At 45.0% G+C, this 24,302-nt stretch overlaps 1 protein-coding gene across 1 annotated transcript in view; it reads right to left on the bottom strand.

Annotated features, from left to right (window-relative positions):
* Window positions 1-22,590, bottom strand: part of RHAG (Rh associated glycoprotein) — a 41,239-nt gene extending 18,649 nt beyond the window's left edge. The window contains exons 1-4 of the mRNA XM_072143776.1: window positions 22,372-22,590; window positions 11,179-11,362; window positions 10,604-10,751; window positions 9,799-9,946 (exon numbers count right to left, since the gene is read on the bottom strand). Coding sequence (XP_071999877.1) covers window positions 9,799-9,946; window positions 10,604-10,751; window positions 11,179-11,362; window positions 22,372-22,537 — 646 coding nt within the window. The 5' untranslated portion in view covers window positions 22,538-22,590. The remainder of the gene's footprint in view (window positions 1-9,798; window positions 9,947-10,603; window positions 10,752-11,178; window positions 11,363-22,371) is intronic.
* Window positions 22,591-24,302: the final 1,712 nt, after the last annotated feature.

Raw genomic sequence — 24,302 nt, 5'->3', positions numbered from 1 at the left:
CACCTGGAGGTGAGGGGGTTCTACCATCACCATAGACAGGGGGCATCCTCTACACCTAGAGGAGAGGAGGTTCTACCATCACCATAGACAGGGGGCATCCTCTACACCTAGAGGAGAGGCGGTTCTATCATCACCATAGACAGGGGGCATCCTCTACACCTAGAGGAGAGGCGGTTCTACCATCACCATAGACAGGGGGCATCCTCTACACCTAGAGGAGAGGTGGTTCTACCACCACCATAGACAGGAGACATCCTCTACACCTAGAGGAGAGGTGGTTCTACCATCACCATAGACAGGAGCATCCTCTACACCTAGAGGAGAGGAGGTTCTACCATCACCATAGACAGGGGGCATCCTCTACACCTAGAGGAGAGGTGGTTCTACCACCACCATAGACAGGAGACATCCTCTATACCTAGAGGGGAGGCAGTTCTACCACCACCATAGACAGGAGACATCCTCTACACCTAGAGGAGAGGAGGTTCTACCATCACCATAGACAGGAGACATCCTCTAAACCTAGAGGAGAGGTGGTTCTACCACCACCATAGACAGGAGACATCCTCTACACCTAGAGGAGAGGTGGTTCTACCACCACGATAGACAGGAGACATCCTCTACACCTAGAGGAGAGGAGGTTCTACCATCACCATAGAGAGGGGGCATCCTCTACACCTAGAGGAGAGGCGGTTCTACCATTACCATAGACAGGGAGCATCCTCTACACCTAGAGGAGAGGTGGTTCTACCACCACCATAGACAGGAGACATCCTCTACACCTAGAGGAGAGGTGGTTCTACCATCACCATAGACAGGAGCATCCTCTACACCAAGAGGAGAGGAGGTTCTACCATCACCATTGACAGGGGGCATTCTCTACACCTAGAGGAGAGGTGGTTCTACCACCACCATAGACAGGAGACATCCTCTATACCTAGAGGAGAGGTGGTTCTACCATCACCATAGACAGGAGCATCCTCTACACCTAGAGGAGAGGTGGTTCTACCATCACCATAGACAGGGGGCATCCTCTACACCTAGAGGAGAGGAGGTTCTACCATCACCGTAGACAGGGGGCACCTCTACACCTAGAGGAGAGGAGGTTCTACCATCACCATAGACAGGGGACATCCTCTACACCTAGAGGAAAGGAGGTTCTACCATCACCATAGACAGGGGGCATCCTCTTACCTAGAGGAGAGGAGGTTCTACCATCACCATAGACAGGAGACATCCTCTACACCTAGAGGAGAGGTGGTTCTACCACCACCATAGACAGGAGACATCCTCTACACCTAGAGGGGAGGCAGTTCTACCACCACCATAGACAGGAGACATCCTCTACACCTAGAGGAGAGGAGGTTCTACCATCACCATAGACAGGGGGCATCCCCTACACCTAGAGGGGAGGCAGTTCTACCATCACCATAGACAGGGGACATCCTCTACACCTAGAGGAGAGGAGGTTCTACCATCACCATAGACGGGGGCATCCTCTACACCTAGAGGAGAGGGGGATCTACCATCACCATAGACTGGGGCCATCCTCTACACCTAGAGGAGAGGGGGTTCTACCATCACCGTAGACAGGGGCATCCTCTACACCTAGAGGAGAGGAGGTTCTACCATTACCATAGACAGGGGCACCCTCTACACCTAGAGGAGAGGAGGTTCTACCATTACCATAGAAAGGGGGCATCCTCTACACCTAGAGGAGAGGCGTTTCTACCATCACCATAGACCGGGGGCATCCTCTACACCTAGAGGAGAGGTAGTTCTACCATCACCATAGACAGGGGGCTTCTTCTACACCTAGAAGAGAGGTGGTTCTACCATCACCATAGACCGGGGGCATCCTCTACACCTGGAGGAGTGGTGGTTCTACCATCACCATAGACAGGGGGCATCCTCTACACCTGGAGGAGAGGTGGTTCTACCATCACCATAGAGAGGGGGCATTCTCTACACCTGGAGGAGAGGGGGTTCTACCATCACCATAGACAGGGGGCATCCTCTACACCTAGAGGAGAGGAGGTTCTACCATCACCATAGACAGGGGGCATCCTCTACACCTAGAGGAGAGGCGGTTCTATCATCACCATAGACAGGGGGCATCCTCTACACCTAGAGGAGAGGCGGTTCTACCATCACCATAGACAGGGGGCATCCTCTACACCTAGAGGAGAGGTGGTTCTACCACCACCATAGACAGGAGACATCCTCTACACCTAGAGGAGAGGTGGTTCTACCATCACCATAGACAGGAGCATCCTCTACACCTAGAGGAGAGGAGGTTCTACCATCACCATAGACAGGGGGCATCCTCTACACCTAGAGGAGAGGTGGTTCTACCACCACCATAGACAGGAGACATCCTCTATACCTAGAGGAGAGGTGGTTCTACCATCACAATAGACAGGAGCATCCTCTACACCTAGAGGAGAGGTGCTTCTACCATCACCTAGACAGGAGCATCCTCTACACCTAGAGGAGAGGAGGTTCCACCATCACCATAGACAGGAGGCATCCTCTACACCTAGAGGAGAGGAGGTTCTACCATTACCATAGACAGGGGGCATCCTCTACACCTAGAGGAGAGGCGTTTCTACCATCACCATAGACCGGGGGCATCCTCTACACCTAGAGGAGAGGTGGTTCTACCATCACCATAGACAGGGGGCTTCTTCTACACCTAGAGGAGAGGTGGTTCTACCATCACCATAGACCGGGGGCATCCTCTACTCCTGGAGGAGAGGTGGTTCTACCATCACCATAGACAGGGGTCATCCTCTACACCTGGAGGAGAGGTGGTTCTACCATCACCATAGACAGGCGGCATTCTCTACACCTGGAGGAGAGGTGGTTCTACCATCACCATAGACAGGGGGCATCCTCTACACCTAGAGGAGAGGAGGTTTGACCATCACCATAGACAGGGGGCATCCTCTACACCTAGAGGAGAGGCGGTTCTATCATCACCATAGACAGGGGGCATCCTCTACTCCTGGAGGAGAGGTGGTTCTACCATCACCATAGACAGGGGTCATCCTCTACACCTGGAGGAGAGGTGGTTCTACCATCACCATAGACAGGCGGCATTCTCTACACCTGGAGGAGAGGTGGTTCTACCATCACCATAGACAGGGGGCATCCTCTACACCTAGAGGAGAGGAGGTTTGACCATCACCATAGACAGGGGGCATCCTCTACACCTAGAGGAGAGGCGGTTCTATCATCACCATAGACAGGGGGCATCCTCTACACCTAGAGGAGAGGGGGTTCTACCATCACCATAGACAGGAGACATCCTCTATACCTAGAGGAGAGGTGGTTCTACCATCACCATAGACAGGAGACATCCTCTACACCTAGAGGAGAGGTGGTTCTACCATCACCTAGACAGGAGCATCCTCTACACCTAGAGGAGAGGAGGTTCCACCATCACCATAGACAGGAGGCATCCTCTACACCTAGAGGAGAGGAGGTTCTACCATCACCATAGACAGGGGGCATCCTCTACACCTAGAGCACAGGTGGTTCTACCATCACCCTAGACAGGGGACATCCTCTATGCCTAGAGGAGAGGAGGTTCTACCATCACCATAGACAGGGGGCATCCTCTACACCTAGATGAGAGGAGGTTCTACCATCACCATAGACAGGGGGCATCCTCTACACCTAGAGGAGAGGAGGTTCTACCATTACCATAGACAGGGGGCATCCTCTACACCTAGAGGAGAGGGGGTTCTACCATCACCGTAGACAGGGGCATCCTCTACACCTAGAGGAGAGGAGGTTCTACCATTACCATAGACAGGGGCATCCTCTACACCTAGAGGAGAGGAGGTTCTACCATTACCATAGACAGGGGGCATCCTCTACACCTAGAGGAGAGGCGTTTCTACCATCACCATAGACCGGGGGCATCCTCTACACCTAGAGGAGAGGTGGTTCTACCATCACCATAGACAGGGGGCTTCTTCTACACCTAGAGGAGAGGTGGTTCTACCATCACCATAGACCGGGGGCATCCTCTACTCCTGGAGGAGAGGTGGTTCTACCATCACCATAGACAGGGGTCATCCTCTACACCTGGAGGAGAGGTGGTTCTACCATCACCATAGACAGGGGGCATTCTCTACACCTGGAGGAGAGGTGGTTCTACCATCACCATAGACAGGGGGCATCCTCTACACCTAGAGGAGAGGAGGTTCGACCATCACCATATACAGGGGGCATCCTCTACACCTAGAGGAGAGGCAGTTCTATCATCACCATAGACAGGGGGCATCCTCTACACCTAGAGGAGAGGGGGTTCTACCATCACCATAGACAGGAGACATCCTCTATACCTAGAGGAGAGGTGGTTCTACCATCACCATAGACAGGAGCATCCTCTACACCTAGAGGAGAGGTGGTTCTACTATCACCTAGACAGGAGCATCCTCTACACCTAGAGGAGAGGAGGTTCCACCATCACCATAGACAGGAGGCATCCTCTACACCTAGAGGAGAGGAGGTTCTACCATCAGCATAGACAGGGGGCATCCTCTACACCTAGAGCACAGGTGGTTCTACCATCACCCTAGACAGGGGGCATCCTCTATACCTAGAGGAGAGGAGGTTCTACCATCACCATAGACAGGGGGCATCCTCTACACCTAGATGAGAGGAGTTTCTACCATCACCATAGAGAGGGGGCATCCTCTACACCTAGAGGAGAGGAGGTTCTACCATTACCATAGACAGGGGCATCCTCTACACCTAGAGGAGAGGAGGTTCTACCATTAGCATAGACAGGGGGCATCCTCTACACCTAGAGGAGAGGAGGTTCTACCACCAACATAGACAGGAGACATCCTCTACACCTAGAGGAGAGGCGTTTCTACCATCAACATAGACAGGGGGCATCCTCTACACCTAGAGGAGAGAAGGTTTTACCATCACCATAGACAAGGGGCATCGTCTACACCTAGAGGAGAGGTGGTTCTATCATCACCATAGACAGGGAGCATCCTCTATACCTAGAGGAGAGGAGGTTCTACCATCACCATAGACAGGGGGCATCCTCTACACCTAGAGGAGAGGCGGTTCTACCATCACCATAGACCGGGGGCATCCTCTACACCTAGAGGAGAGGTGGTTCTACCATCACCATAGACAGGGGGCTTCTTCTACACCTAGAGGAGAGGTGGTTCTACCATCACCATAGACCGGGGGCATCCTCTACTCCTGGAGGAGAGGTGGTTCTACCATCACCATAGACAGGGGTCATCCTCTACACCTGGAGGAGAGGTGGTTCTACCATCACCATAGACAGGGGGCATTCTCTACACCTGGAGGAGTGGTGGTTCTACCATCACCATAGACAGGGGGCATCCTCTACACCTAGAGGAGAGGAGGTTCGACCATCACCATAGACAGGGGGCATCCTCTACACCTAGAGGAGAGGCGGTTCTATCATCACCATAGACAGGGGGCATCCTCTACACCTAGAGGAGAGGTGGTTCTACCATCACCATAGACAGGAGCATCCTCTACACCTAGAGGAGAGGTGGTTCTACAATCACCTAGACAGGAGCATCCTCTACACCTAGAGGAGAGGAGGTTCCACCATCACCATAGACAGGGGGCATCCTCTACACCTAGAGGAGAGGAGGTTCTACCATCAGCATAGACAGGGGGCATCCTCTACACCTAGAGCACAGGTGGTTCTACCATCACCCTAGACAGGAGACATCCTCTATACCTAGAGGAGAGGAGGTTCTACCATCACCATAGACAGGGGGCATCCTCTACACCTAGATGAGAGGAGGTTCTACCATCACCATAGACAGGGGGCATCCTCTACACCTAGAGGAGAGGAGGTTCTACCATTACCATAGACAGGGGCATCCTCTACACCTAGAGGAGAGGAGGTTCTACCATTAGCATAGACAGGGGGCATCCTCTACACCTAGAGGAGAGGAGGTTCTACCACCAACATAGACAGGAGACATCCTCTACACCTAGAGGAGAGGCGTTTCTACCATCAACATAGACAGGGGGCATCCTCTACACCTAGAGGAGAGGTGGTTCTACCATCACCATAGACAGGGAGCTTCTTCTACACCTAGAGGAGAGGTGGTTCTACCATCACCATAGACAGGGAGCTTCTTCTACACCTAGAGGAGAGGTGGTTCTACCATCACCATAGACCGGGGGCATCCTCTACTCCTGGAGGAGAGGTGGTTCTACCATCACCATAGACCGGGGGCATCCTCTACTCCTGGAGGAGAGGTGGTTCTACCATCACCATAGACAGGGGGCATCCTCTACACCTAGAGAAGAAGAGGTTCTACCATCACCATAGACAGGGGGCATCCTCTACACCTAGAGGAGAGGAGGTTTTACCATCACCATAGACAGGGGCATCCTCTACACCTAGAAGAGAGGTGGTTCTACCATCACCATAGACAGGGGGCATCCTCTACACCTAGAGGAGAGGAGATTCTACCATCACCATAGACAGGGGGCATCCTCTACACCTAGAGGAGAGGTGGTTCTACCATCACCATAGACAGGGGGCATCCTCTACACCTAGAGGAGAGAAGGTTTTACCATCACCATAGACAAGGGGCATCCTCTACACCTAGAGGAGAGGTGGTTCTATCATCACCATAGACAGGGAGCATCCTCTATACCTAGAGGAGAGGAGGTTCTACCATCACCATAGACAGGGGGCATCCTCTACACCTAGAGGAGAGGCGGTTCTACCATCACCATAGACAGGGGGCATCCTCTACACCTAGAGGAGAGGAGGTTCTACTATCAAATAGAAAGGGGCATTCTTTACACCTGGAGGAGAGGTGATTCTGCCATCATCATAGACAGGGGGCATCCTCTACACCTGGAGGAGAGGTGATTCTACCATCACCATAGACAGGGGGCATCCTCTACACCTAGAGGAGAGGTGGTTCTACCATCACCATAGACAGGGGGCATCCTCTACACCTAGAGGAGAAGAGGTTTTACCATCACCACAGACAGGGGCATCCTCTACACCTAGAAGAGAGGTGGTTCTACCATCACCATAGACAGGGGGCATCCTCTACACCTAGAGGAGAGGAGGTTCTACCATCACCATAGACAGGGGGCATCCTCTACACCTAGAGGAGAGGAGGTTCTACCATCACCATAGACAGGGGGCATCCTCTACACCTAGAGGAGAGGAGGTTTTACCATCACCATAGACAAGGGGCATCCTCTACACCTAGAGGAGAGGTGGTTCTATCATCACCATAGACAGGGAGCATCCTCTATACCTAGAGGAGAGGAGGTTCTACCATCACCATAGACAGGGGGCATCCTCTACACCTAGAGGAGAGGCGGTTCTACCATCACCATAGACAGGGGGCATCCTCTACACCTAGAGGAGAGGAGGTTCTACTATCAAATAGAAAGGGGCATTCTTTACACCTGGAGGAGAGGTGATTCTGCCATCATCATAGACAGGGGGCATCCTCTACATCTGGAGGAGAGGTGATTCTACCATCACCATAGACAGGGGCATCCTCTACACCTAGAAGAGAGGTGGTTCTACCATCACCATAGACAGGGGGCATCCTCTACACCTAGAGGAGAGGAGGTTTTACCATCACCACAGACAGGGGCATCCTCTACACCTAGAAGAGAGGTGGTTCTACCATCACCATAGACAGGGGGCATCCTCTACACCTAGAGGAGAGGAGGTTCTACCATCACCATAGACAGGGGGCATCCTCTACACCTAGAGGAGAGGAGGTTCTACTATCAAATAGAAAGGGGCATTCTTTACACCTGGAGGAGAGGTGATTCTACCATCACAGTGTTTATTTTTTAAGTGGATTCTCCGCTGGACATTTTGTTAATAGGGCTCTCTGCTGTTCATTATATTAACGGGGGCACTATGCTGGTCATTATATTAATGGGGTCACTCTGCTGGTCATTAGATTAATGGGGGCACTCTTCTGGTTTTATATTATTGGGGGCATTGTGCTGGTCATATTAATGGGGCAATCTGCTGGTCATTATATTAATGTGGGCACTCTGCTGGTTATTATATTATTGAGGGCATTCTGCTGGGGATCATGTTTATGGCGACACTCTGCTGGTTATTATATTATTGGGGGCATTCTGCTGGGCATCATGTTTATGGAGACACTCTGCTGGTTATTATATTATTGGGGGCATTCTGCTGGGCATCATGTTTATGGGGGCACTCTGCTGGTTATTATATTATTGGGGGCATTCTGCTGGGGATCATGTTTATGGAGACACTCTGCTGGTTATTATATTATTGGGGGCATTCTACTGGGCATCATGTTTATGGGGGCACTCTGCTGGTTATTATATTATTGGGGGCATTCTACTGGGCATCATGTTTATTGGGGCACTCTGCTGGTTATTATATTATTGGGGGCATTCTGCTGGGGATCATGTTTATGGGGGCACTCTGCTGGTTATTATATTATTGGGGGCATTCTGCTGGGCATCATTTTATGGGGGCACTCTGCGGGTTATTATATTATTGGGGGCATTCTGCTGGGCATCATGTTTATGGGGGCACTCTGCTGGTTATTATATTATTGGGGGCATTCTGCTGGGCATCATGTTTATGGGGGCACTCTGCTGGTTATTATATCTGCGGGCCTTCGTAGAATATCTTGCTGTGTGATTCATGTGTCATTGCAGAACAGTCTAAATTGACAAGAAAGCCTTAATTCCACTGTAGTGACATGGAATAAAGATGACTCTGATCATTTGATCCCCTTAGATGCCAAGGTCAGGCAGCTATCGTGGCATATAGAACATTAATCAAAATCCTAAATCTTAACAGCACATTTAAGTTAGACTGTTAAATCCTCATGGAAACTGCTTTGCTCATGTTTAGCAATGACTGACATCTAATGGCAGAGCTGAGGAGTCGCACTTGTTGCTGTACGTCTTTTTGGAGCCATACAAGTTTTCTCCAATATGTTTGTAGTATTTTTACGTTTAATGTTTAATATTTTAATGTTTAAACAGTATAAAATATTAAAATAAAAAAATAAAAAAATAAAGAATCACCTTTTCACATTTCTACCAATTACTTTTTTTTTTAATTGTACAACGCTTTATTGTATGGTATATTAAATATTCCATATGCAGGTTTTAATTTTGTCCTTTTTAATATTATATTATTATTGTTGTTTTATAACTTTTTTTTAGATTTTTTTTTTTAATTCAATAAGCAAACATTAGTCTGTTTGGGTTTTCTATTCTATTTTGTTATCATTAATAATAATAATAATTAATATTATTATATTATTAATCATTATTATAATAATTATAATTACAATGCTGATAATATCATTTTGATATTATTATTATTATTATTATTTTATTATTATATTATTATTATTATTATTATTATTATTATTACTGTTATTATAATAATATTATTAATAATAATTATAATTGTTATAATAACAATTCTGATAATATCAGTTTGATATTATTATTAGTATTGTTATTATTATCATCATTATTATTATATTATTATTATTAGTAGTATTATATTATCATCAGTGTAGTAGCATTGTTGATGGAAGAAGCAGTAGTATGTATTATTTGGATCAGTAGTATTACTGTAGTAGTTAGTTAAAGTTGTAGAAGTAGTTAAATTATTATTATTAACATTATTATTATTTGTGATTCGGAAAGCAGAGATAAAACACAACACAAAAAAGACGGGGACCACTTGTTGTCAGTAATTTTTAGTGATTATTTTCTTACCAATCATTGCAAAGAGATCCGAGTGGTATACGGAGCCTTCGTGCTCGTGTCCTTTCTTCAGTCCAGAACGATAGAGAACAGCGGAAGCTGCCAATCCAAAATAGGCTCCGAACATGTGGATGACCATCGATGCCCCAATATCTGTAGCCTGGAGGATACCAAGACAGGAGGAGTATAGATAACCTACAGACAAGCTACAGTAAGTCACTATGAGAATGTATTGCATTACTTTTATTACTGTAAGGTGTGTATTATACTGCAGAGCTGCATTCACCATTCTGCATTCTTCAGAGTTGTAGGAGAATAGTTGGGTTATTTTTAAACACACGATTCTCTGGTTCCTCAAAGGACCCAATTTGCCCAATCCAGGTTATCAGGGACTTATTCTATGTCACTAGGTACCACTGAGGCCACTGATTCGCGTTTTCCTGACGTGTTACCCAAATATTTCCAATTTGCAGCGATTTTTCCTGTATTGCCCCGTTTTTTTGGCACGCATCGGCACCGGCATGCACGCAACGGAAATCAGGGGCGTGGCCGAACGAAAACCCGACGGATTTGAAAAAACCACCACATTTAAAAAAGAAAAAGTGTCACGGGACATGCGCTTACCTTCACCAGGTATAGGATCGTGAACTCTGGCGGGGCTCTGCGGCCTTCAGCTCAGCAGCGACACCTGGTGGACGTCGTAGGAACTGCCTTAGTGGATCGCCGGAAGACCTGAATCCACCGCAGAGAACGCGCTGCTGGATCGCGAATGGACCGGGTATGTAAATTTGCCCCAGTGTATGATTCTGATACTTACCCCCAAGAAGGCCACAAGATGTTCATTACATGCAAATATGGTTATCTCAAAGATGGCCATGATAAGCATCTGCAGGGGACTCGTCTTTCCCAGGACGGCTCCAAAAGAAATTAATACTGTGGCGGTACTGAAATCGGCATTGATCATACTGAGAAAAAAAATTACAAAAAATCTAATTATTATGAAAAATATACACAAGATACAATAACATGAATCTTCTACCATGTGTTCTTTGAGCATTGGAGGACTTTGTGCTTGAATCAATGGTGATGGACACTTATGGACACCACCAGTGTATACCTTCTGTTATATATATCTATGACCAGGGCTGGATATACCCGTAACTCCCTTTTCCTATTGGCTGACCTCTAAGATGGCAGGAGTCATCATGAATGGTAGACGATTCAAGACTGAGGTATAATTGAGCTACTGGGCATGTGTGACCACCAGCACTAACTAAATTAGGTGGACATTCTGATACTAAACTAAAGCACCATTAGAGGGCAGCGTGGTAACTATGTAACACAAATATCTAGACACTGGAGGTTGATACTACAGGTCCATAACCTTGTTACCTTTTGATGCCGATTTCAATCTTCCCTCCATGTAAGTGCCACAAGCCTTGCATCAATGCCCCCCACTGGAGGCCGAAAGCCGCAATAAGTAGGTTGATACCGACGCTGCTGAAGCCATATCTTTTCAAAAATGTCATTAAGAACCCAAAACCCACGAAGATCATGACATGGACATCCTGGAAAACTGAGAAGACAAAGATATTTATTAGATGACATAAATTATCTTCCCTGCACAGTGCCGCTCACAATATTGTGTGGAAAAGGGAGAAAGGATCAGGAAGAGGAGCCCTGCTGAGAGTCATAGACTCATTCCGCTGCAGCTAATAGTAAGTTTCTAATATTTATTTAGGAGTATTGAGTTGTATAGCAGGGGATAGCATTCAACCTGAACATTGAAACAAACTGCTGGAGAGATGACAGCAGGGCTACCATAGCTGACAGCAGGATTACAGGACTACCATAACTGACAGCAGGACTACCAGACTACCATAGCTGACAGCAGGACTACCGGACTACCATAACTGACAGCAGGACTACAGGACTAGCATAGCTGACAGTAGGACTACCGGACTACCATAGCTGACTGTAGCACTACAGGACTACCATAACTAACAACAGGACCACCATAGCTGACAGCAGGACTACAGGACTACAATAGGTGACAGCAGGTCTACAGGACAACCATAGCTGACAACCAGACTACCATAGCTGACAGCAGGACTACAGGGCTACCATACGTGACAGCAGGACTACAGGACTACCATAGTTGACAGCAGGACTACAGGATTACCATAGGTGACAGCACATCTACAGGACTACCATAGCTGACAGCAGGACTACAGGGCTACCATAGGTGACAGCACATCTACAGGACTACCATAGGTGACAGCAAGTCTACAGGACTATCATAGCTGATTTCCATAGCCGACAGCAGGACTACAGGACTACAATAGGTGACAGCAGGACTACAGGACTACCATAGCTGACAGCAGGACTACCGGACTACAATAGGTGACAGCAGGACTAAAGGGCTACCATAGGTGACAGCAGGTCTACAGGACTACCATAGCTGACAACCAGATTACCATAGCTGACAGCCGGACTACAGGGCTACCATAGGTGACAGCACGTCTACAGGACTACCATAGCTGACAGCAGGACTACAGGGCTACCATAGGTGACAGCAAGCCTACAGGACTATCATAGCTGACAACACGACTACCATAGTCGTCTGCAGGACTACTGAACTACAATAGGTGGCAGCAGTACTACACGACTACCACAGCTGACAATAGGACTACCATAGCTGACAGCAGGACTATAGGGCTACCATAGATGACAGCAGGACTACAGGACTACCATAGCTGACCGCAGGACTACAGGACTACAATAGGTGACAGCAGAACTACAGGACTACAATAGGTGACAGCAGGACTACAATAGGAGACAGCAGGACTAGAGGACTACAATAGGTGACAGCAGGACTACAATAGGTGACAGCAGGACTAGAGGACTACAATAGGTGACAGCAGGACTACAATAGGTGACAGCAGGACTACAGGACTACCATAGCTGACAGCAGGACTACAATAGGTGACAGCAGGACTACCATAGGTGACAGCAGAACTACAGGACTACAATAGGAGACAGCAGGACTACAGGACTACCATAGGTGACAGCAGGCCTACAATAGGTGACAGCAGGACTAGAGGACTACAATAGGTGACAGCAGGACTACAGGACTACCATAGGTGACAGCAGGACTACAATAGGTGACAGCAGGACTACAGGACTACCATAGCTGACAGCAGGACTACCATAGGTGACAGCAGGCCTACAATAGGTGACAGCAGGACTAGAGGACTACAATAGGTGACAGCAGGACTACAGGACTACCATAGGTGACAGCAGGACTACAATAGGTGACAGCAGGACTAGAGGACTACAATAGGTGACAGCAGGACTACAGGACTACCATAGCTGACAGCAGGACTACAATAGCTGACAGCAGGACTACAATAGCTGACAGCAGGACTACAATAGGTGACAGCAGGACTACAGGACTACCATAGCTGACAGCAGGACTACAATAGCTGACAGCAGGACTACAATAGCTGACAGCAGGACTACAATAGGTGACAGCAGGACTACAGGACTACAATAGCTGACAGCAGGACTACAATAGGTGACAGCAGGACTACAGGACTACAATAGCTGACAGCAGGACTACAATAGGTGACAGCAGGACTGGCTGCTGTGGATTGTCGTGCATCTGATAATAGTAGTTTGAAAATTGTGAGCAACTGAAATTCCAAATATTTTAGAAAATTGTAGAACTTTTTTGTATAAAGTAATGAAGCATCACTGATAATACCCGTCCACTCTCAGTGATCTGTGTAACCCCAGGGAGTGACACATTAGCAGTAAGTAAGCAGAACCTGCTCTCCCACCTTGTATCTCACCAATTACTAATAACTCTGTTTATACAAGATCAAGATAAAGTCTTTTCGTGTGCATTTAGAATATGCTGCCAGCACCATGTGCCAAAATCTCAGGATGTACAATTATTCCTTCTCTAGATTCAAAACCAGCGACATAACTGGCTGATCCACTTCTATCCAAGATTATTAGAATTACAAGCTGAACATTCTTTTATTGTACTGTGACATCACTGTGTGTATTATGCCTGTACTGTGACATCACTGTGTGTATTATCCCTGTACTGTGACATCACTGTGTGTATTATCCCCTGTACTGTGACATCTCTGTGTGTATTATCCCTGTACTGTGACATCACTGTGTGTATTATCCCTGTACTGTGACATCACTGTGTGTATTATCCCCTGTACTGTGGCATCGCTGTGTGTATTATGCCTGTACTGTGACATCACTATGTGTATTATGCCTGTACTGTGACATCACTATGTGTATTATCCCTGTACTGTGACATCACTGTGTGTATTATCCCTGTACTGTAACATCACTGTGTGTATTATCTCTGTACTGTGACATCACTGTGTGAATTATAACTGTACTGTGACATCACTGTGTGTATTATCTCTGTACTGTGACATCACTGTGTGTATTATCCCTGTACTGTGACATCACTATGTGTATTATCCCTGTACTGTGACATCACTGTGTGTATTATCTCTGTACTGTGACATCGCTGTGTGTATTATCCCTGTACTGTGACATCACTGTGTGTATTATCCCCTGTACTGTGGCATCGCTGTGTGTATTATCCCTGTACTGTGGCATCGCAGTGTGTATTATGCCTGTACTGTGACATCACTGTGTGTATTATCCCCTGTACTGTGGCATCGCAGTGTGTATTATGCCTGTACTGTGACATCACTGTGTGTATTATCCTTGTACTGTGACATCACTGTGTGTATTATCTCTGTACTGTGACATCACTGTGTGTATTATCCCTGCACTGTGACATCACTGTGTGTATTATCCCTGTACTGTGACATCACTGTGTGTATTATCTATGTACTGTGACATCACTGTGTGTATTATCCCTGTACTGTGGCATCGCTGTGTGTATTATCCCTGTACTGTGACATCACTGTGTGTATTATCCTGTACTGTGACATCACTGTGTGTGTATTATCCCTGTACTGTGACATCAGTATGTGTATTATCCCTGTACTGTGACATCACTATGTGTATTATCCCTGTACTGTGACATCACTGTGTGTATTATCTCTGTACTGTGACATCACTGTGTGTATTATCCCTGTACTGTGACATCACTGTGTGTATTATCCCTGTACTGTGACATCACTGTGTGTATTATCCCTGTACTGTGACATCACTATGTGTATTATCCATGTACTGTGACATCACTGTGTGTATTATCCCTGTACTGTGACATCACTGTGTGTATTATCTCTGTACTGTGACATCACTATGTGTATTATCCCTGTACTGTGACATCACTGTGTGTATTATCCCTGTACTGTGACATCACTGTGTGTAGTATCCCTGTACTGTGACATCACTGTGTGTATTATCCCTGTACTGTGACATCACTGTGTGTATTATCTCTGTACTGTGACATCACTGTGTGTGTTATCCTATACTGTGACATCACTGTGTGTATTATCCCTGTACTGTGACATCACTGTGTGTATTATCCCTGTACTGTGACATCACTGTGTGTATTATCCCTGTACTGTGACATCACTGTGTGTATTATCCCTGTACGGTGACATCACTGTGTGTATTATCCCTGTACTGTGACATCACTATGTGTATTATCCCTGTACTGTGACATCACTGTGTGTATTATCCCTGTACTGTGACATCACTGTGTGTATTATCCCTGTACTGTGACATCACTGTGTGTATTATCCCTGTACTGTGACATCACTGTGTGTATTATCTCTGTACTGTGACATCACTATGTGTATTATCCCTGTACTGTGACATCACTGTGTGTATTATTGATTTAACCTAAGCAGCATTGGTAAGACCATTGCAGTTTCTCCGATGTCGGAATATTCTGCTGGATTCAGTATTGAGAACATAACGATTATCAGTATAAGTTATAGACAGAGGATGAAGCTTTTATCTGTAACTAATTTCCGCACTGGACTCCACACACGTCATGGCAGAGATGTAGGAGAACACAGAACAATATGAGAAAGGCAAAGCCCCGTGACTTATGTTCTTCAGGAGACCTCGGCACAAAAGAAGTCATCATGTGTCCCGAGGAGTTTCCATCATCCTGATGCCAGAAAGGAAAGGAAAATCATGAGCGAGGAAAAGTCTCTTAATTTATTCTCTATTCTCCAAGGATTTGTGATAAGAACCTCCTGAACTCGCGCCCTAATTGTTTTATTAATTAAGGAATTCTGTGAATGGGAAAAAACAGCTCCATCTACGCACGTTGTGTCATGACCATTGTGATACAATACAGTCAAGTGTTATCGGAAAGCGAAAAGAAAGATGACTAACCATTCCCACAATGAGGGGTTCTCTTGGGGGGTTCTCTTGAGGGGTTCTCTTGGGGGGTTGTCTTGGGGGGTTCTCTTGAGGGGTTGTCTTGGGGGGTTCTCTTAAGGGGTTGTCTTGGGGGGTTCTCTTGAGGGGTTGTCTTGGGGGGTTCTCTTGAGGGGTTGTCTTGAGGGGTTGTCTTGGGGGGTTCTCTTAAGGGGTTGTCTTGGGGGTTTTCTTGAGAGGTTGTCTTGGGGGGATTCTTTTGGGGGAGTTCTTTTGCACCTCCATTAGTTTTGTAGAAGGGACCCCATTGGACTCTACCAACATCTACTGGATGTCATACAAGGCCATGTCCTACAATGTTCTCCAGAGGTTCTACACATTGGCCCCTTCTCTGTTCATTTTCTACATGAAGACCAATGTGTTAAAGGGATTGGCTACTTTACCTTATGTTTTTCTAATGTGTGGGGCAGGGTACTAGGTACCAATCCTATACCTATACCTACCAATATACATCTATTAATAGTTCTGCTCCACTTTCTTCATGTGTAAAGTGAAGCCCCCTGTCTGTTACCTCATCAGCCAGAGATTCCTGTCCATAAAATGGCTGTAGATGGAGGGTCATGTGATCCCTATCTGTCCATGAACAATCGCCCTGCCAGGACCTTATGATAGTATTCATGAATATTAGATCAAAGCAGGGCAATTACTCTGAACCCACAGCGTGAACCTTGCAAAAAAAACTATAATATTTTCACATCCAACCATGAACCAAACAGGATAAAAAGTGATCAAAAAGTAACATTTACCCCGACATGATACCAATAAAAAGTACAGATTGTTCCACAAAAAACAAGCCCTGAAACAGAGCTCTGTAAACAAAAAATAAAACTGCAAAAACAGACAAATTTCTCAACAAATGAGTTCTGTAAAACAAATCCACCATAAAGAGCTATAAAAATGGGGTATCACCAGAATCGTGATGACCCATAGAATAAGAATAACATATGCTTCTCCCTATGCACAAGCCAAGTGGGCGAAGCTATTTTTCCTTCGTGTTTTGATATTATTTTTATTGAACGTGAATGGGCAACAAAATAATAAATAAATAAAAACCTTAAACCAGAATTTATGATTTTCTTAACCCCCACCAAGAAAGAGTTAATAAAATCTCATCAATTAGCTATTGAATCCCCCTAAACGATGTACAGTATTTTTCGGACTATAAGGCACACCGGAGTATAAGGCGCACCATCAATAAATGCCTGCTAAAACGTCTAGGTTCATATATAAGGTGCACCGGATTATAAGGCGCACCTGCTTATAAGGATGAATGACCAGCAGGTGGCAGACCTGTGCACAGTTCAAGGCAGCTGTTGTCTGTAAGTACGGTTCATGTATAAGGCGAACTGGACTATAAGGCGCACCTGATTATAAGGATGAATGACCAGCAGGTGGCAGACCTGTGCACAGTTCTAGGCAGCTGTTGTCTGTAAGTACGGTTCATATATAAGGTGCACCGGATTATAAGGTGCACCTGATTATCAGGATGAATGACCAGCAGGTGGCAGACCTGTGCACAGTTCAAGGCAGCTGTTGTCTGTTAGTACGGTTCATATATAAGGCGCACTTTTGATTTCTGAGAAAATCAAAGGATTTTTAGTGCGCCTTGTAGTCCGAAAAATACGGTACCTGAAAAGTGGATCTCATCTCTCAAAAAAATAAGCCCCCATGCATCCACATTAATAAAATATATTTGAAAGCCTGAAAAATATGACAAGGCAAATCTGCACTGAATGGCGCCTCCTTCCGTTCAATACCCCGCCCTGAATGGCGCTAAATGGTGCTACTTCCGTTCTATGCCCACACAGCAGTTACCACCACATGCGGGGCATCTTCATACGCAGGTGAAATTGGGTATAAAACTTTGTGCAGTTTTTTGTGATTCACTCCTTTGTGAATGTTTAATATTTGGGCCAAAATGAATGTATTTTCAAAAAAAAAAAAATGACAGTTTGTAAATTACACCTCAATTTTTTTAACCTGTGAGACACCTAAAGGGTTAACAAACTTCTTAAAGTTGGTTATCATACATTGAGGGGTGTCATTTCTATACTGGAATAATTTACAGGGCTTTACTATTATTTATTCCTCTCAAAGTCACTTAAAACTGCACAAGTCTCTATAAATATGGGTTTTGTCAATTTTCAAAAAATTGTGCCCAAAATTCTAAACCTCCTAACAACCTAGAAATATGAGAAGAATCATAAAAAACCACACGAATATAAAGAAGACTTCTGGGAAATGTTAGTAATAAAGTTATTTGGGTGCTCTGACTAGCAGCCTGAAAAGCAAAGAATTTGAAAATGGAGATTTTGGAAATTTTTGAATTTTTGTAAAAATTTTAATAAACAAAAACAAAATTTTCAACTAATTTGATGCACAATGTGTCACGAGAAAACATTCTCAAAATATCCAGCATATGTTAAAGCGTTTCAAAGCTATAACCACTTATAGGGACGAAGGGCAGATTTAAAAAAATTAGGGCTTGGTCCTAAAGACCAAAATGGTTTAGTCCTGAAGGGGTTAAAACTCAGCTGAAAAACATGTTCCAAATCATATGCAAAATCAGCTAAAAAGAGTGACATTTTGGGCGCATTGGGGTATTTGCACAATTTTTTGCTCCTTTTTCCAACAGACGTGTCAGGATGGGTGACTGGTCTAGCAAAATCAATCACACATACAAAAAGTGGGGGATGGGGGTTACATGCATTGCTGGACCACCAGGTATATACCACACTACTAGGTGCCACAGATTGAAGTCTGTTCTATGATTATTCAGCATGCCCCCCTCCCACTACTATGTACTGCAGCTGAATAGAGCAATGTACTTGTAGCATCTCTTTTCTCCACCTCCATCAATTCTTCCAGTACCTGTCATTATTGATTAGTCAATATCATATGGCCAACCAGACGGAGCCAAACTATCTTCTTCAGGCACCCATCTGACAGTAGAGATCCTAATTAGCATTTTTTCCAGTAGCGTAACTCCCGCCGTAGCAGCCTTAGTGGCTGCTATGGGGCCCATGAGGTTCAGGGGCCAGCACGGTCTCTGTGACCCTTTAGTGCTTTGCATCAGCCCCTTGGTGGGACGCGCTGCTGGGTGCCTGCCAGGTCGTGCCCCCAGGCCCCTCCCGCTGTGTTCCGGCTACCGCCCACCTCTCTCCTGGCCCACCCACATCTCCTGGATCGCCCGTCCGGCCTAAAAATGCAGCCTAAATATGTATTGATTTTTTTAAGGGAAAGGGGGGCCCATGCAGAAATCTGCTATGGGGCCCAGCCTCTCCTAGTCACACCCCTGTTTCGATTTAGTTACAGTACCAAAAATGCTTATTAGGTTTTCTATTGTCATATGTGTGGTTGTGGACAGGTGCAGACCACATGGCATCTGACAGTAAAAAGTTCAAAAATGTTGACATTCATCTCTCAGGAATGGTGGGGGATAGAAAGAAAATTCAAACTGCATCAGAATCAGTGGGAAATATGATGCAAGGCAATGGGGTTGGTGAAGCTGATGAAAAGTCCTATGAAAGGGAACCTGTCCCCAGATTCACTAATAAGTCTCATAACAAGATCCCATAGCACTATACTATCTTATTTATTAATAGCTAAAAAAAATGCATAGTTCCTATCCCCAGAAAATTAAGTTTTAAGCCTATTTGTCTCTTATCTCATGTCTGTGGGGAAGAGCAAACGTGAGGTGAGAAACACACTGCCTTGCATGAGTAGCACAGGCTCTAGGGACACCCTGCGCCTTCAGGCAGGCTGTCCGGTAGACTTACAAACTTCATTTCTTGGGATAGGAACTATGCATTTTGAGCTAAAGACAGTGTGGCTACTACTATGGGAGCTTGTTATTAGGCTTATTTGTGAAATGGTGCCAGGTTCCCTCTAAAGAAAAAGTTGCATGCATTGGAAGAGGTCAGTGAATAGATCAATGCAAAGTAAGACTCCACAGTCATACTCTGTGCCAGATATTCATGCTGGATGACTGATCTGTTGTAGTTTATGACTATGGAGTCTATGGACCAGCTATTGGTTTGTCTAGTTTCTGGCGCACGAACAAAGCCACGCCCCTGTTCCAGGGGCCGTTTCGTTTTTTTAGACAAGTTGGAAAACACCCAAGAATCATCGAAAACCATTAAAGGAAACCTACCACTTGAAATGGCAGGTATAAGAAGGAACTACCAAGCACCAGCTCAGGATGAGCTGGTGCCGGAGCTTATTTTTGTTAGTGTTTTAAACCGCTGTATCGCGGTTTAAAACACTTTTTAAACTTTATGGCCGAAGCTGCTTTGGCGCAGGGAGGTACGCGCTTGGTGCTTACCATGCACGCAACCACATAGGAAGTGAAGGAGAGCCGCGCGCATGGTAAACGCCGAGCGCGTACCTCCCTTCGGCCATAAAGTTTAAAAAGTGTTTTAAACTGCGATACTGCGGTTTAAAACACTAACAAAAATAAGCTCCGGCACCAGCTCACCCTGACCTGGTGCTCGGTATTTCCTTCTTATACCTACCACTTCAAGTGGTAAGTTTCCTTTAATAAATGTGGCATAAGCCATTTCAATGCAAATTACTCCAGAATTCCAGCTTGATAAATCTCCCCCATTGTATTTGTCTGGTTGGGGGTCTAAGTTAAGACCAGGATCCTGATACAGCAAAGAACCCTTCTGCCATATAAGTAGGACCCCCAGGGCATTGGGATCCCCCAAATGCATAAATCCACCTGCATCCCACCAATGTGTGAAACCCCCGATCCTCATGCACCTTGCAGTTATCTGTGTTCTTTTATATACTCTAAAGAAACTAGTGTTGTGCATGGCCATCAATTACACTGGGGCCCAAATTTTATTTAGGCGATTCAGAATTGATACTTCTTATATAGAGCTCATTGGGGCTCATTTACTAATGGTCCGAATCGCGCACTTTCGTTGGGTTTCCCGACGATTTCCGATTTGCGCCGAATTGCCCCGGGATTTTGGTGCACGCGATCGGAATTTGGTGCATCGGCGGCGGCTTTCACGCAACAGAAATCGGGGGGCTTGGCCGTCAGACAACAAGACGGATTCGGAAAAACCGCGGAATTTGTGTCGCAAGATCAGCACTTACATGCAACAGGAAGATCATACAACAGATGTAACATTAGATGATACGGAAGCGTAAAACAACGGCCCATGTGTAAAATTAGAACAAATCTTATACATAAAATTACCCAAAATTACCAACTAATCATCAATGTATAATATATTATAGGGGAATATTTGAGATCCTTTTTTTTTTAAAAAAACATTATCTGAATTCTAAAACCTATCTTACAATGGGAGATGTAAAATGACATATATAAGAGTGGAATATTTTAGATAATATTGGTGATTTTGTTATGTTATTATGGATATTTTTAATGTGCAAGATATAAAAAATAATGGAGTACAATAAAGAAATAAAAAAATTCCCCAAGATAAAAATATATCTTTTTATAATATATCATATTTATTTTTTTCGAGTAGATTCCGAGCCTTTCACCTATCGTCACTTATCATCACACACTATCACTCAAGTCAATGGCTTTTCTCGTAACGTAAAATTTCACCCTCTGGAAAGTTATCACTGAGGAGGAAATCCTGCTCCGTGGATGTAATTAGACACAGTCCGACTATTTTCTTGTGCAATATTTCCTGTGATAAAATGTATTTTTGGTTTTGGCAGCGATACTTCGTATCAGTGGAATGTAATTACACAGTAAGTATAAAAACTAATAATTAATTATTATAAAATGATATAATTATATAATTTATATATTATATGATATATAAATAAATTAAAAAAATGACATTTAAAAAATTCATAATATTAAAATAATAAATATTTATATTTAATAAAATAAATAAAAAATAAATCATTAAACAAAAAGAATTCATACATAATAGGAAAATTATTTGGAATTAGCATTAAACCCTATTTAGCGAGTATTTAATATCAATGTATATATATTGTTAGTTTTTTGTGGACTTGAAACCAGCATTTTACATGTAAAGTTTATTATTTTATAACTAATTACAAATTAATTACAATGTATCACTTCAATGATTTCTATTATTCATAAATATTCCGCATATATTACATTTTTATGAATTAGAAAAATTCTAAAAAAAATGACACAAGTAGATTGAAATGAATACTCACATGGATATAAGTCGACAAATTCATCATCCCTGTGGGTGGCATTTGGGGAGGTGACATGGCTTTCTGTATCATATCGCACAAATACTCCGAATAATACAATAAGAAGGACCTGGAGTCCGATGGCCAATATGGAAAACTTAAACCTCATATTTGTGTCATACGCCATGATGTCAGTAACGTATGTAGCAGTCAGGTCCTGCAAGAGACTGATAAAGGCAGAGAGGGCAGCCCGTATTTAATGGGTTTCCCCAGATATGGATGACACTGCAGAAAGAAAGGGGTCTGGTCAGACAGACACTCCCTCTAAGCCAGGAGACTCTGCTGAAATACTTACTGTAAGTGAAACCTGGAAGAACAATGAATAGAAGAGCATGAAGTAAAGAAAAGTATTGGGCCAGATGTATCACTGTTCTGCGTTTAAGTGTAGTAGTGGCGCCTCTATTCTGGTGCATTTGTTGCGCCTGAATTATCACAAGCTACAACCATCTGGGATGAGTTCCTGCCTCTTATTAATCACTTTACTTTAGGTGCAGTTTAGGCGCAATGTTTGATTGGCTCTCTTACATGTGATCCTCCTACAAGCTCCTCTCTGCTTCTCCCCCGCACCCCAGCATGAGAATGACCCCCACAGCAGCACCCAGGTGTGTGACACCCAGCACCCAGTGATCTCCTCAGCAGGGGCTTCTCTTGGAGGGGATCCCCAGTGCTGATCTTCTGCTGCTCCCTTGTAATTCTGCACAGTATCCCCCTCGGACACCAGTGTGGTCATCCTGCTACACGGGACACTTCTCTGTCCTGTCTGCAGCTTCTTCTCATTTCTCTTCTATCCTGCTACACGGGGGACACTTCTCTGTACTGTCTGCAGCTCCCACTCACTTCTCTTCTATCCTGCTACATGGGGACACTTCTCTGTCCTGTCTGCAGCTCCCACTCACTTCTCTTCTATCCTGCTACACGGGGGACACTTCTCTGTCCTGTCTGCAGCTCCCACTCACTTCTCTTCTATCCTGCTACACGAGGGAACCTTCTATGTTCTGTCTGCAGCTCCTACACACTTCTCTTCTATCCTGGCACATGGGGACAATTCTCTGTAGTATCTGCAAAATGCTACACACTTCTCTTCTCTCTTGCTGTGAGCTGCTGCTTTTGCAGATTGTTTGTAAATAGAAGGTCATGAACTGTAAACAGAGGCTGCAGGTAGTGTTTATAGTGTCTGCTGAGCTCTGTTCCTGGGGATAAGAGCTCAGTGCTGCTTCTCAGTTTACGCCAAATGATTGAAAAATCACAACTGATGAATATTATTAGGTGCAGTAAAACATCTGGATTGGACAGATAAATGAGGAAGATATGGTAATTTTTGCTGCGTGGCTAGCTTGTTGTTTAGTCGCAAAGCTGGCGCAAAAACAGTGCGACACTAAGAAAAGGAGCAAAAACAACAAAAAAAAGGTGATACATCTGACCCATTGGGGGTCATTTACTAAGGGCCCGAATAGCTCTTTTTCATCAGGTTTCCCAAAAATTACCGGTTTGCGCCGAATTGCCAATTGTTTTTGGCGCAAGTGATCGGATTGTGGTGCATCGGCGCTGTCATGCATGCGACGGAAATTGGGGGCGTGGCCGTCGGAAAACCCGACGGATTTGGAAAAACCGCTGTATATTTTTTTTAAAAAATGTGTCACTTCACACACGCTTACCTGCACCCAGCATAGGATGGTAAACTCCGGCGAACTCCGGCCGACTTCAGCGCAGCAGCAGCACCTGGTGGATATCAGGCGCACTACCTTAGTGAATCGCCGGAAGATTTCTATATATTTATCTATCTATCGATCTCATATTTCTTTCTATCTATCATTCACCAAATAGATAATTGGCCAGATGTATCACTTGTTTTTGTTCTTGTTCTAGCAACTTTTTATTTTATCTCGGTACTT

The sequence above is a fragment of the Engystomops pustulosus genome, chromosome 3 (assembly GCF_040894005.1).
Source record: "Engystomops pustulosus chromosome 3, aEngPut4.maternal, whole genome shotgun sequence".
Classification (NCBI taxonomy): domain Eukaryota; kingdom Metazoa; phylum Chordata; class Amphibia; order Anura; family Leptodactylidae; genus Engystomops; species Engystomops pustulosus.
This window is presented reverse-complemented; position numbering and strand designations above follow the sequence as displayed.